Source organism: Phocoena sinus, chromosome 14, assembly GCF_008692025.1.
Source record: "Phocoena sinus isolate mPhoSin1 chromosome 14, mPhoSin1.pri, whole genome shotgun sequence".
Taxonomy (NCBI): Eukaryota; Metazoa; Chordata; class Mammalia; order Artiodactyla; family Phocoenidae; genus Phocoena; species Phocoena sinus.
The window spans coordinates 62535729-62550639 of record NC_045776.1 but is presented as its reverse complement, the minus strand read 5'-3'; the positions used below and the strand labels follow the sequence as shown (position 1 = coordinate 62550639).

Below are 14911 nucleotides of genomic sequence, written 5' to 3'. Positions count from 1 at the left end.
GACCAATGAAGAGCATCTGTGTGGACCTCACAGTGCCCTGTGCTCCCATTCAGGGTGGCCATGGCCTGGGCAACCGTGACATGCAGGTGCCGGGGAGCCCACTGCCCGCCTGCTGGGCTGTCCTGCTCGTCCGAGCCTTCCTGTCTCCGTAGAGCAGACCCTCTTGGGGGGGTGGGGCAGTGGCTGCAGCCTGAAGCCCACAGCCCAGCTCCAGGCAACGTAGCAACATGGTCTCCTGATTTTGGCAAAAGCGTTTTGTTCCTGCGGTCCCTGGGCACCTCCTCAAGCCCTGCAGGGAGCAGGGTAGGGTGGCGGGGTGGGCCCCCACTCCCACCTCCAGGTCATGGTACCCCCAGCCCCAGGCTACTGGTTCCGAGCCGCCAACAGAGGGCACATCTGGGGGACAGGCACCAGCCAGGCCGGGCCTCAGTGGACGTCCTTGACCAAGCATGGGTGGCTGAAACCTCAGAGCGGGCAGGCATCCACTGGCCCTGATGGTCACCTTGGGCCTCATCTTGTCTCCAAGAGGAAAGACGGTCAACAGTGTTGGTTTTCACTCCACCCTGCCCCCAATTCATCAAATAAGTATTATTCTTCGAAAAATGCAGGATTCAAGGTCTCAACCAGAGAACTCCCTTCAAATGGACTGGAGTAAGAAAACAGCAAAAATGGAGCTGGCGCCTGCAGGTGGGGTGCAGGCAGCCCTGAAGGGACGCTGCGTTTTTATTGGCAGGTTTGAAGCTGCAGATGGGCTTTGCCGACCACCTAGGAGACCCCAGCCTGGGTGGGGCTGAGGCTGGTGCCAAGGCACAGTGCCCACGGCAGGCCCTGCCGGCAAAGGGAGGACCTGGGGTGGTGGGGCCTCTGAGGACTGGACACACGGCCTCACACTGCAGCAGGACACCCCACGGGGGCTCCACCTGCACCCAGAGCCCCACTCAGCTGTGTGTGTGTTCAGGGAGCCCCTCTGTGTGCCCTTCAGTGCTGCAAACACTGTACTCCAAGGTGTAACTGCCGTGGGATTAGCCTGATCACAGGGCTGGCTCTCTCCTTAAAGTCTGAAGGGGGAGGAAGCAGAAACAAAGCCTTCCTTCAGGCCTTGGAGCCCCAGCTTAAAGAGCTCTCCACCTGCCTCTTGAGTCTGAAGGCCCCAATCCGCTCCCCGGGGGTGCACCCACACAGCATGGGGGCCCTGCAGCTGTCCCGCCAGCACAGGAAATGCTGGGGCCACAAAGCTTGGGGCCCCCAGGAGCAGCTGGACACAGGATGTCCAGAAAGCACCAAGACCCTGGGGGGCAAAGGCGGGTGGGGCAACAGCGGAGGCTGAGGGCCGGCTCTCCAGGCCTGAGCTGCTGGCCACCCAGCCTCATGCAGATGCCTCTGAGCCGCCAGCCGCGGCCCGCACCCCATCGTGGGGAGGAAGACAGGACGCCACGGAGCCCATGGGCCCTTGGGAGCCAGCTAGTGGAGGCTCCACCGCTGCAGGCCGAGGCCAGGCACACTGGGCACCTTCAGCCGCCGGCTGGCCTCCTGGCCGGGGCCAAGTGGGAAGGTCCTGGCTGGCTTCGGGAGGCCTCCAGGGCCGGAGGCAGCCCTCGGGTCCATATTCATTTCAGCTCCATTTTAAAGGCGAGTTAAAATAAACACGGGGAATATTTATAAGGCAAATAAATCTGGCAGAAACAGCCCCTCAGAGTGTGAGCAGAGGCCCCCCCAGCCCAGCCCAAGCTGATAAAATACAGAAATGCTACTGTAGACCCTCGGGCTTATTTTGACTGCGGGCAGGAATGTAAGGAGTAAACACTGACTCCCGTATCACACTGTTACAACTTGCATCCACAGCTCCGCACAAAAGCTGCGTTTCACAGAAGCATCGTACAGGGATATATCTCCAGCTTAATTTTTAAAAAAACCATTTCCTCACATAAATCATGCTCAGAATGGAACGGGTGACTGATACATTGCAAACACTTTTTTCCTTAAACAATAACATACCTAGATTCCTTCTAAACGAAAGAGCTTTTTAAAAAAAAGTCTCCTAAACGTTTTTTTTTTCTGAAGAAAATAAACACTTTCCTGACCCCAATATCTGGGGCTGTCTTCCTGGCCGCGCAGGCCGCTGCCCCAGCACGTGGTCACTGGGGGCAGCTGCGCGGGGCCCCTGCGCCCGGGCCTCCTTCCGGCCTGTGCGGCCTCTCTGCACACCAGCCTCCGGTGAGCAGTGGGCAGTGAGAGCCGCCAGACACCGGCCCCCCTGGAGGTGGACTTGGCTCTCAAAATGTAACAGGGAAATAGCAAACAAGAGAAAATAAAACACACAGGAACTAATTTAAGAAAAGACCAGGATTCAGAAACTGCTGGCCTTTGGTGATGGGCGGAGATTACCGGGCCACACGGGTGGCCTCGGCCAGGCCAGAAGCACCGAGCGGGGAGCCAGTGTCCAGGCGGCCGCAGGTTGAAGGCCGTCGGCACCACGGTCTCCACAGTCCACCTCGGAGAGGCTGGCAAAGTGCCCAGAGAAATCAATGCGCAAGAAAACTACGCAGGTCTGAAGACCACGCTGGGCACTTGCGCAGCGGTAGGGACCCCAAATCAGGGCCAGAGCAGGACTGGGCTCTGCTTGGAGGAGCTTCCAGGCTGGTGGGAGGGGCTGGTGGTGGACGCATGGGACCTCGTCTCTGCCACAGATGTGCTGCAGATGCCCCAAGGCCCTGGGACCCACAGGAAATCCAGGGCTTTTGTCAAAAAAGATTTTGGTGGGGAAAGGCCCTCCTGAACATGCAATAAATCTAACAGCCATTAAGTGTAAAAGAGCCTAAGCTACACTTAAAAAAAATAAGACCAAAACATTTGTATGTCACATTTGTATGTTACATGAGTTAAAAGGACAAGCTGAGAAAATCTGCAATTGTAAACAACACGGGATCTCAGCCCTGACAGCAAACCCGCGGGGAGATAAGAAAGAGAAAAGCCAGAGAGAAGGCCCAGGAGCAAACAGCCCCCATTCACAGCCACACACACTCACAGACATAGACACACGCTCACTCACAGACACACACAACTTACACACTCAATTTTAAACGGCCAATAATTACACAAAAGAACACATAATAGCAAATGCAAATGAAACCAGGCCACATTTAACCTACTAGTCAGAGACAAAACAACAAATAACCCAGATACTATGGCGTAAAGAGAAAACGTGATAAATGTGACATCAGAAAAATTAACAACTACTGCCAAGTCGAAGCACCACCACAGCCTGGGGGCCCTGTGGGAGGCAAGGTGGTGGCCAGGGCCAGGAGCCTGACCGCAGATGGAAGTGGCTGTGCTCCCTCCACCCCCCCAGAGGGAGTAAGAGAGGCTCCCTTCCCTTCAGGCCCCATGGAAATGCCGAGGCAGCATCAGGCAGGGAGAGCAGCACAGGCGCCCAGCCGGGACCGCAGTTCTCTACTGTGGACACAGCCCTGACCGCGCACACGACACATAAGAAACACTGAGACAACAAGAAGACGCACGTCGGGGTTTTCACTGCAGCCTTTCACAAAGAGGTGGCCGCGAGTGGTGGGAGGTCACACCAAGACACCCCCATGCCAGGGGCCGTGCCCAGCCCTCAAAAAGGACACCTCGTGAGGCTGGGATAGCAGGGACAAGCAGAGCGCGGCACGAGCACACGTGCAAGCTCTCACACGTGTGCTCACGTGTACACATACATGCGCTCACCCATGCTGACACATGCACACTTGCACACGCCTGCCCACCCCGGGGCATGCCCTCGGGCCATCGGCAGCTGGTCCCCCGCAGCCCAGCACTGTGACGGCCGAGCCTCTGTCGCCCTCTGGTGGCCTCTATGGTCCCTGCGAGCATGTGGTCTCCTCAGTGCCCTGGCAGCAGCACCCAGACCCGGACCCCATGCCAGGAGTGAACCCAGCCCTTGGCCACGGGGGTGCCAGTCACGCTGCAGGCCTGGCTTCACAGCTGGGCTCTGGTTTCTGGCAGCCCGAGCCTTTGCTGATTTCAGGGAAGCCCAGGTGACAAACAGATGAAAATGGGGACGTTTGATTGGAGCCGGAGGGGGGACCAGGGCTTTCCCCCAGGGCCCACCCACCTACCCGCATACCCAGATGGCCCTGAGGACCCACTGGGACCTGCGACTCCTGGGAACCCTGGTGAAAACCTGCGCCCCAGACAATAACGGCCACACACTGTGACTCAGTCCTGGGAGAGTGTCAGCCCCAAATGGGCACAGGGCCAGGCTTTTTGCCCTTCCCTCAGGTAGGTGGGAAAGAATGCGCTACAGAGGGGCAGCAGCATGTCCTCCCCGCCTGGCTGTGTGCACAGGGGAGTGGGGCCCCAGGCCTTACGTTTTTCCAGGGGACTCCTTCAGCCAGAAGATGTCATCACTCGTAATCCCGTATTCCAAGGCACCTTCGATCTATCCGGGAAAAGGGTCAATGTGAGGCCCGCGTCCCCGGCTGCCCCCGGGGCTCCCTCCGAGGACGCCCAGTTTGTAGACACAACTGGGCCAGAACCACCTGCCCACATGTGGCTGCACCTCCTCGGGTGCAGCCTCTGGGACAGGGGATATGGCCGCTCCCTTGGGGGCCCGGGGCAGCGGCTCCTTCCTCTCGCTCTCCAGGACTCCCTCCAGATCCAGACCCAGGGCTGTGGGGAGCAAGGGGTGAAGCGGGGCGGGCCGGCTCCCAGGGCGCCAGGCTGGAGGCTGGATGCGACCAACCGGGGGCCCTTGAGGGACAGCATGGTGGGTCCTGTGCCCAGGAGTTGTCCAGGTCACCCCATACCCCAGCAGGTGTGGGACACAGGACACGTCCTCTCTATGGCCCCTGAGAGTCAGATGTGCTGGGAGAGAGGAAACAGATTTCAAACAGTTTACGGTTCCAATTGGCAAAAAAAATAAAGTCAGGAATTTCTTAAGTTTGCTCAAGAAGATCGAAAGGTCTGGATATCAAAGGGACTAAAACACAACAAGTGTTGGCAGGCTCCGGGGCGGGCAGCCAAGAGCAGAGTGGCCACTGAGCGGCTTCCCCAGGACCCGAGGCTCCCACTTCACCCACCCCCCACCGCCCCCCCCGCCCCTCAGGCAAGCGGACAGCAGGGAGAGGCCGGGCCAGTCTCCTCGCAGGCACTCTGGCAGCCACGTGCAGGGTGGAGCTGAGCTGTTCTCTGGGTCCCAGGAACTGACCACGGCCATCAGGGGCTTTGAGTGGAGCCAATGTGGGCCCAGCTGTGGGTGAGGGATCACTAATGGTCACCACTTGGCCCCTGTCTGTGTGGCTACTGGAACAAGAGCCCTCCCCTCCTACGGAGCCACACATCCTGCCCAGGGCCACCTGGCACAGCTGTCTGGTCCCCTCTGGAGGCTGCTCTTGCTGGGCTGACAGCAGCAGGGGCCACGTCATGGTCCTGAGGACTGGAGTGGGCACTTGCCTTGGCACCCTCCCAGCTCCTGTTTCCAGTGGAAGCACAGAACTGGACGGAGGTTCAGATTTAAGAGTCTGCGAGGAGGCAGAACCACGCCCTTGGTCCTCCCCATCCACCTGCCTGGGCCTATGTCTGGGTCTGGGGCGGCCTTGAGCACTGGCCTCCAGGCCCCGCAGAAGCAGGTGGTGGGGGCGAAGGCAGAGCGCCCCCCACCAGGCTGAGCACTGAGGGTGGGGAGCCTCGCAAAGACGGGGAGACTTCCTGGGTCTGGTGTTTAAGCACATCTCTGCCCAGTCACTAGCTGGCCACTGAGCAGAGACCTCAGTAGCCTCACAGGACACAGAATAAAAAGTTTACAAAATTGGTCCAGAAAAATCACCCAACAGACAAGCAGCAATAAACAAAATCCCTAAGTGGAGGGAGATCCTAGCTTCCAGAGTGAACATGTCATTTTATTTGAAATGATCACTTTTCAGTAAAACATCACAAGACACGAGAAGAAACCAAAAAGGATGAACCCCACGCACTGCAGGTGGGGATGTAAACGGTGAGGCTGCCCCCCACCCCGGGGGCCTGGGACCTCCACCCCCAGGTGTCTGCCCAGGAGAAGGGACAACTCGCATCCACATGGGCTCCCAGCAGCATCACTCATAACAAAGTGGAAACAACCCAGAGGTCCACCACGCAAGCGGACAACAGAATGTCACACCCACCGCGGAACATCACTCAGCCGTAAGCTGGTCAAAGAGGCCATGCATCTCATCCCACTGATGTGAAACGTCCAGAACAGGCAAATCCACAGAGACAGAGAGCAGGCTGCTGGGGCCGGGGGAGGGGGGCGGGAGCGACGGCTGATGGGGCCAGGGTTTCGCTCTGGGCGAATGAAACATTCTGAGATTCAGTAGTGGGACCGACGGGTGAACGACTCTGAATAAACTGGAACTCACTGGACTGTACCCTTTGAAAGGGTGCATTTTATGGTATGTGAGTTTCACATCAACTAAAGAATAAGATTTGGGTTTGGGGGAGGAGGAACCAGGCTTAAGTCCCAAAGACTCCAACATTCTGAGGCTAAAAAGGAGGAATCAACAAAGGAGATAGAGGAGAAGTGATGTGGGGACAGGAAGAGGGCAGGCGGGGGCCGGCCCAGCAGCTGAGTCGCTCTCGGGACTCAGCCAAGTGGGGATGTGGGAACCTGGCTCAGCAGAGGGCACTCGAGAGCACGGGCAGTGGAAAGTGGCAGCTGTGAGCACAGGGCCACTTGGAGGACAGGGGCGAGTGGGAGGTGCATGTCACCAGACCATGAACGGGGTGGGGGGTTGGGGGCTCCTGAGGACACTCACGTGCGTGGGGTACCTCGGCCGCCCTCCGGTGGCGATGACAATGTGGTCGGCCGAAAGCAGAGTCTGAGAAGAAACCGAGAAAGCCACAGTCACCCAGGTCACCTGCAGTCCCCATTTGAGGGCTCCACCAGCTTCCCCATCACAGCCTCTGCCCTGCAGTGTGGACCCTGTGGCAGCAGCCCCAGACACTGGCAGGAGAGCCTCTAAGTCCAAGCACTTCACAGTTTACACAGCACTGCACGGGTGGTAAGGTCTCCTGGAATCCCCGCAAACCCCTGCAGGGCTGCAGCCGCCCGAGCAGCGGGCAGCCTGGCGTGGTCACTTCCTCCTTCACAAAGAATTAGACTGGCCTCAGCCCAGAGGAACGTCGTATCAATCCCAGCAGCGCTGATCTCCAAGGACAGCACTGAGACCGAGCAGAGCTGAGGTCCACCCGCCTGGGCCACAGACTGACCCACGGACTGGCCCGTGCTGCCCCAGGGACCCCGGGAGGAGGGCGCTCACCTCTTCCCCACCTTTTGAGACACCACAAACCATGTGTGGGTTGACAAAGCTGGCCTTGAAGTTAAAGTACTTCACTTTTCTGCAAAATAAAAATAGGATGTTCAAACATTTCCTCTGCAAATGAGGCATCACCTCAGGATTAAATGGGGAGCACTAGGCAGATGGCTACAATGTGAGCTCGGGCCACCCACGGCTCACGAGGGGCAAAAGGAGTGTGCGGACCCGCATGGGGCGCTGCTGCTGTCTCCCCAGGGTTCCTCGGTACGTGGTGACCACAGCTGCCATGCAGGGGTGTCTTAAGGGCCCAAGCTCAGCCCTGGTGTGTGAGGATGGAGGTGGCCGGGCCTCCCCTGAGGTCAGTCCTGTCACCTGGACACCCTCCACCATGAAGGGGAGGCCCCCACATGCACCCAGTTACCCTCCCCCCAAAACACCCATGGACCTCCTGCTGGTGAGGGGGGTGCCCAGCAGGGAGGGGACAGTGAGGATAACAGGCACTGCGAGGGGCGAGGGTGGCCGGGCTTTCTAACCCGGGTCTCACGCCTCCTCCTCCTGGGGAGTCCTCATGTGCCCCAGGACCCGCCCAGAGCCTAGCGCGGCGTCAATACCTGTCCTGCAGCTGGACCCGGTGCCCCCAGTTCAGGGACTTCACGTGGTTTTGAACGGCTTCTGCCATTTTCCCCCTGTTGACACAAAGCACGATGCTTAAAGCCACCACACAAGTGTCAGCTGCGGGTCCCGCCACAGATTATTAGAGGCAAACAGCCCTTAACAGAAATGCCCAGAGGCAGAGGGGTTTCTCAAGGTGGTAAAGGTGATGTCTGTCCCCACGGCTGCCGCCCCCGGGCCAGGTTTGGGGCTTCAGACCGAGGGGCTCCAAGCGGACCATGCGCCACCCGCCAGGCCTGAAGCACTGCAGCCTTTGGGCCGAGCGTCCTTCCAGGGGTGTCCTGGGCACCGTGGGGCAAGTGGCAGCGTCTCAGGCTCCACCCAGGGGATGTGCAACCCCCACTGTGGAGATCACCAAAAACGTCTCTAGACTTTGCCCACTGCTGGGGGCCCAGAGGTGCCCCCAGGTGAGAATCGCGCCCACAGCTCCTGCGAGGTTGATGGGATCGGCCGTCCCCCACGCGCCCTCACCAGTCGTGCGGGGGCTGGGCCACCTTCCAGCCATAGTGGGAGGCGTCGTGGATCATGCCCCCTAGCAGCGCCGCCTGGTGCATCAGCTTCTTGGGGATGCAGCCGACGTTCACGCAGGTGCCGCCAAGGCCCCACCGGGTGCCTGGGGAGGTGGGAAGAGCACACAGGGTTCAGGTGTGCCAGGCCAGCCCTGCTCTATAGCTGTTTCCAATTCCTTTTAGTTGCTTTAACTCCAACGCGGCCCAGGTGAACCTGCCGTGTGGACGCGCCGGCTGCGGTTGCATTCAGACTTGGTTTAAATGAGGAGGATGAGGAACCTACAGTGATGGCAGCTTCCCCGAGAAGCAGGACGCTGTCCGGAGACTGGGCAGCAGTCCAGGGCTCAGCCACCCTCTGTATGTGACCCCCCACCTTCCCCAGGACACGTGGCTCCCGGCAGGGGCTGCCTACCTCGGGGGGAAGGCTCCACGTAGTCCACCACGGCCACCTTCTTCCCCAGCTGAGCGGCTGGAAGGACCAGAGAAACAGGCAGGTGAGTACAACCAGGGACTAATTCAAGGTCGGGGACCCCAGGAGCCCATGAGGCCCAGAGGAGGCTGGGGAAGGACCAGGCCAGCAGCTGCCCATGAGTTATGCAGCCAGGTCTCCCACTGCCTCTGCTCCCAGCTATGCTGCCCCTAGATGGGCACCCCGACCTCTTCCTGACCGCAGGCTCTGCACCACCCACCAGAGCAGTGCTGGGATGCGCCACCCGCCCCCTCCCTCAACCTGGTTGCAGGTCCAGCACAGGCCCAGGGCCCACCCCAAGCACACTCCCTGGAGGCATCACAGGGAGGCCCCTGGCTCGCTCCCCAGGCCCTCCCTTACTCCTCTCTTCCCCAGACACCATGTGGGGTGGCCCTCGGTCTACGCTGGTCAGAGCCCCCAGGTGGACGTTTGCTGCCTCCTCTCAGGGTGAGGAAATGGAAGCTCGGAGGTCAAATGGCAGGTTCAGGTCAGCCAGGACCCAAGACCAGGACTCCAAACTGCACCCCTGCCTGGAGCCCCCAGCTATCAGCAGGCTCCCCCAGCCACAAGCCCCAGGTTCTGAGGCCAAGACTAATCACGGGCTTCCTGCTGGCTCGCCTGTGGCACTGCATCAGCCAGCCCTGGTCCCTGGCCGTGACGGCCCCAAGGGCACGCCCCACTTGTATGTCACGAGCCCACGAGTGTTTGAAACACTACAGAACATGCTTGATTCATGGCTACCAGCTACCAAGATTAGAACCAAATTTTAAAAGTCTTCATTAATAAAACCATTTCATTCAACTGAATTAAGATGGGATCCCAGTGCTTGATTTGAAGTCTCCGGCCAAGGGGACACCTCAGACACCTCAGCCCGGTTCCCAGGTCTGATCAGGATGGAGCAACAAGGACCAGAGTTAGCCTCCTGCTCAAAATAACCAAAAATCCTGACAAAATACGCGAAATAAGGGTTTCAAGAAACTGAATAAACGAAAACAAAGGCCAGCGATCTCTGAGAGACAGGAAAGGGACGAGGTGAGCCCCGCGACCAGAGAGTCTGCAGGACACAGCATGGAGGGGGCCCAGCAGGCTCTCGGGCTGAGAGTTCCTGGGACAGAGGAGAGAGAGGGGAAAGTACCTAAGGCCGGGACAGTGCTGCTCCCAGAAGCCAGCCTGGAGAAACGTTAACTCCTGCAGCACTGGGTGAGCATTAGGAAGGTCATGCCTCAGCAGTTGAGAATAATTAGCCCGACTGGGCACAGCGCCAGAGCGCCTACCAAATCATAAGCACAAGTCTCAAAAAGATCCAACTGTCTGTAGCTACATCCCAGAACGTGCTCAGAAATATTTCTAGGAAGATAAAAATATCCAGAAACCAGCAAGGTAAAGTCCAAAGTGTCTGGCACTCAAACAAAAATTACCAGGCACGCCAAGAAGCAGGAAAATACAGCCCTTAAAGGGAAAAATAGTCAATGGAAACTGACCAAGAACTGACACCAAAGTCAGAATTAGTGGGAAAAAAAGTAAAACAGGTGTTTTAACTGTATTCCACATGTTCAAAAAGTCAAGAAGTAACATGGAAGATAGAAAAAAGGACCCAAGTTGAACTGTAGAGATGAATACTGCACCGAGTGGGGTTCATGGTCAAGTAGACATCTCACACTCTTTTATTAGTGAATTTGAAAACAGGAATAGAAACTATCCACAATGGCAAGAGCTCTCATGAGCTCTGGGACAACCCGGAGCTGCCAGATGCTCAAGTCCCTTACAGAAAACGGGTGCGGCATCTGCAGTAACCTTTACCTTAAATCATCTCTAGATTATAACATCTAATACAACGTTAACACTGTGTAAGTAGTTGTAGATACAGTGTAAATGATAAATAGTTGCCAGTATGCGGCAAGTTCAAGTTTTGCTTTTTGGAATTTTTTAAAAAATATTTTTTTGATCTGTGGTTGGTTGAATCTGTGAATGTGGAGCCTGTGGATACAGAGGGCCAGCTGTACTGTTCCCTTGAATTCTATACTCAGAGAAAATATCTTTTTAAAATGAAGGCAGAGTAAAGATGTCTTCAGACTCACAAAAGCTGAAAGAATTTATAACCCCTAGAGCCACACGACAAGAAATGTTCACGGACGTCCTTCCAGTAGGAGGAAAATGATGCCGGGTGGAAATTCAGATCCATAGAAAGGAACGGAAGCCCCAGAAATGACAACCACATGGGCAGATGTGTTAGCTTTTTCCTTATCACTGAAATCTCTTCAGAAGGTCAAGATTTAGGGACTTCCCTGGTGGCGCGGTGGTTAAGACTCTGCACTCCCAATGCAGGGGGCCCAGGTTCGTTCCCTGGTCGGGGAACTAGATCCCACGTGCATGCTGCAACTAAGAGTTTGCGTGCCACAACTAGGGAGCCGGCGAGCCACAACTAAGGAGCCCTCCTGCCACAACTAAGACCCAATGCAACCAAATAAATATATAAAAATAAAAACAAAAAAAATCAGTATAAAAAAAAAGATCACTGTTTAAACAAAAATTGTACAATGTGCTGTGGGGTTTGTAACATGTAGAAGTGGAACGTGACTGGTGGGAGTGTGTCACCTGAAGGGGGACCGTGACATGGAAAGGTGCATGTCTCAAACCCGGAGGCAATGACCTCACCACGTCTGCACGTTAATCCACAATGTACCAAAGGCCTAAATGTAAGAACTGAAGCTGTGAGGCTCTCAGAAGAAAACAGGCCTAAGTCTTTGTGTCCTTGGATCGGGATGCTGTTTCTTGGATGCGACACCAAAAGCACAAGAAACAACAGATCAACTGACTTCATCAAAATTAAACACTTTTGTGCTACAAAGGACACCATCAAGAAAGTGACAAGATGACCCCCAGGATGGGAGAAAGTGATTGAGAATTATGCATCTGATACGGATCTAATATCCAGAATATACGTGTGTGTGTATTCTCATAACTCAATAATGAAAAGACAACCGAACTTAAAAATGGGCAAAGGTTCTAAATAGACATTTCTCCATAAGTATAGAAATGGCCAATAAACACATGAAAAGATGCTCCATTAACCATGAGGGAAATATAAGTTAACCACAATGAGATACCACTTACTTCCCACCTACTTAGGATGGGCTACGATAGAAAAGACAGTAACAGGTGCTGACGAGGATGTGGAGAAATTCGAACCCCACACTTCCTAGTGGGAATATAAAATGGTGCAGACACTTTGGAAAATAGTCTGGCAGCTCCTCCAAAGGTTAAACCTTGAGCTACCCTATCACCCAGCAATTCCACTCCTGGGAATCTGCCCAAGGGAAATAAAAGCACACGTCCATACAAAACCTGCAGGAATGTTCAGAGCAGCATTACTCATAACTGCCCCAAGCAGAAATAACCCAAACATCCACCAGCGGACAAGTGGATAAACAAAATGTGATTCATCCACACTATTCAGCCCTAAAAAAGGAACGAAGTACTAACACAGGCTGTATCACAGATGAACACTAAAAACATCATGCTGAGGGAGAGCAAAACCACACGTTTCTATGAAACATCCAGAACACAGGCCAGTCCATAGAGGCGGAAAGGAAACTAGTGGTAGCTTGGTGCTGAGGAGGGGAGGGAGACAGGTGACTACCAGTGGGTACAGAGTACCTGGGGGTGATGAGATGTTCTGAAATTGGTGGTGGTGATGGTTGCACAACTGTGAATATAAAATCCACTGAGATAGGCAGTTTAAATGAATGATCTGTATGGTGTGTGACTTGTACCTCAGTAAAGCTGGGGTTTTTTTGTTTGTTTGTTTGTTTTTTTGCGGTATGCAGCCTCTCACTGTTGTGGCCTCTCCCATTGCGGAGCACAGGCTCCGGACGTGCAGGCTCAGTGGCCATGGCTCACGGGCCCAGCCACTCCGCGGTATGTGGGATCTTCCCAGACCGGGGCACGAACCCGTGTCCCCTGCAGTGGCAGGCGGACTCTCAGCCACGGCACCACCAGGGAAGCCCAGTAAAGCTGTTTTAAAAATATGAAACACTAAGGATAAATCTGACATAAGATGTGGAAGACCTGTATATTGAAATGACAAAATATTGCTGAAAGAAATGAAAAAATACCTAAATGAGAGATACACCACATGACCCAGCTGTTCCACTTTTAGGAGATTATCCAAGAGATTTAAAACACACATCCACACAAAGAGACACACACACACACACACACACACACACACACACAAATGTTCATAGCAGCACTGTTCACAACAGCCAAAAACTGGAACAACCCAATCCACAGGCGAATGAACCAACCAAACGTGGTCTAGACATACAGTGGAATACTTATCAGTAATGAAAAGGCGTGAACTCTAGATACACACAGCAACACAGATGAATCTCCAAATAATTGTGCTTGGTGGGAGAAGCTCGGAAAGTAAGAATACACACAGCATGATTTCACTTAGACAGAATTTTAGAAAATGCAAACTAATCTACAATGAGAGAAGGCAGATCAGTGGTTGTCTGGGGTTGCAGTGGGGAGGAGTGGGCCAACTGCAGAGACAATGCATTCAGCTCGTGGCTGCTCAGGGGGATCCCCACCCAGCCCGGAGAGCACCACTGCCCTCCCCAGGGGACCCGGAAGCCCGGAGGCCCTGCCATGCTGGCGGGATGCAGGACACAGGACACGTACCTTCCTTGGCACAGGCTAGGCCGCCGGATCCCCCGCCAATCACCAGGAGGTCATAGCATTGCCGCCCTGCAGGGGTGAGGGGGAGACTTTGAGAAGGAAGGACCAGGAGCAGCCTGGGGCGCAATCCCAGGAGGCCACAGTTTCCAATGTGGTACAGGGTCCAGGACGAAGTCCCGTCCTGTGATGGTATGGGGTGACCACACATCCCCCAGCAGGCAGGAGGCAATGACGGGGTGCATGTTGTCTGCCCAGATCCCGAGACTAAGCAGGTGAGGCTGGCAGGGGTGTAGTCCCCACCTCCCCACATCAGGAAGGTAATTGAACTGGCAGGACTGCCCTGAACTCAACTTCACCCAACGTTCTAGTAGACACGGGATTAAAACGTTTGTCTTGACTCCACCTGTCTTTCTGTTGTAAAGGTCACCCTCTGTCACCAGTGAGGGAGAACAAGGGAGGCCCCTGCATTGGGCAACACGGCCTGGCCTCTCTCAGTGCCCGGCAGGGCCTGGCAGGACAGCGGCTCTGAAACGCCTCTGGGTTCCTTGGAGGCCATTTGCACCCTCCACCCCTGCCCCCGGCATACAGGCCGCTGGAGTCCTTCCTCCCTGCAGAAGCCGCTATCCGTCTCCTGTAAATGCTGGCACAGAAGGCAGGCCAGAGACGACTGAAGCAGGGGGACGGCAAGGGCAGGTGTGTCCTTAGGTGTGGCCAACCTGTGAGAGCCCTGAGCTGGGGACCCTCAGCACCAGGCTCCGGCCTGCTCCCCGTGGAGGGAGGAAGAAATAACAGAAGATCATCAGGACGTGGGGAGGGAGGCGGGGAGGTCAAGGCAGCTAGGGGCTGCATCCAGGTGCTCTCTCATATCCGCTGCTCAGGGAGGCTCTGACCAGGAGAATATCCCTACCTTCCATGGCAGATGCCCATCCCTCCTGCCGCCACTACAGGGTCTCGGCTGTGTCACCCCACAGCCCCACTCTATCAGGCAGAGGGCAGTGCGAGCAGCTGGCTGTGTGGTTTGTGGGCTTATCTTTGGCGGTGGGCTCTCCCCACATGCACGCCCAGCAGCCCTCTCTGTCTGATAAGCACTTGGCAGAGGCCTCCATGGGGCCTCTGTAGGCTCCACTGCAGGATATCTGCCTTTAAACACCTGGGGGGTCTGGGTAGCCTGTGGAGGAGGAAGGACTCTGAAGGACCCCAAGACAGGCAGGGCGGGTGCCGCCCTTAGGGTGTCAGCTGGGGACGCACCCGTGCACTCTATGGGGTACCCTGGGGCACCTCACAGCCTGGCT

General features: G+C 55.9%; 1 protein-coding gene across 10 annotated transcripts in view; it reads right to left on the bottom strand.

Annotated features, from left to right (window-relative positions):
- The window catches only part of TXNRD2 (thioredoxin reductase 2), a 34945-nt gene that overhangs the window by 18412 nt on the left and 1622 nt on the right, over nucleotides 1-14911 (bottom strand). For 9 of the 10 annotated variants that reach the window (XM_032654255.1, XM_032654257.1, XM_032654254.1 and 6 more), the window contains exons 2-8: nucleotides 13623-13688; nucleotides 8880-8936; nucleotides 8430-8571; nucleotides 7898-7972; nucleotides 7290-7368; nucleotides 6786-6848; nucleotides 4365-4435 (exon numbers count right to left, since the gene is read on the bottom strand). In XM_032654255.1, coding sequence (XP_032510146.1) covers nucleotides 4365-4435; nucleotides 6786-6848; nucleotides 7290-7368; nucleotides 7898-7972; nucleotides 8430-8571; nucleotides 8880-8936; nucleotides 13623-13688 — 553 coding nt within the window. Of the gene's footprint in view, nucleotides 1-4364; nucleotides 4436-6785; nucleotides 6849-7289; nucleotides 7369-7897; nucleotides 7973-8429; nucleotides 8572-8879; nucleotides 8937-13622; nucleotides 13689-14526; nucleotides 14614-14911 lie in introns of those variants that run through there. The other variant, XM_032654253.1, reaches the window with a different exon arrangement.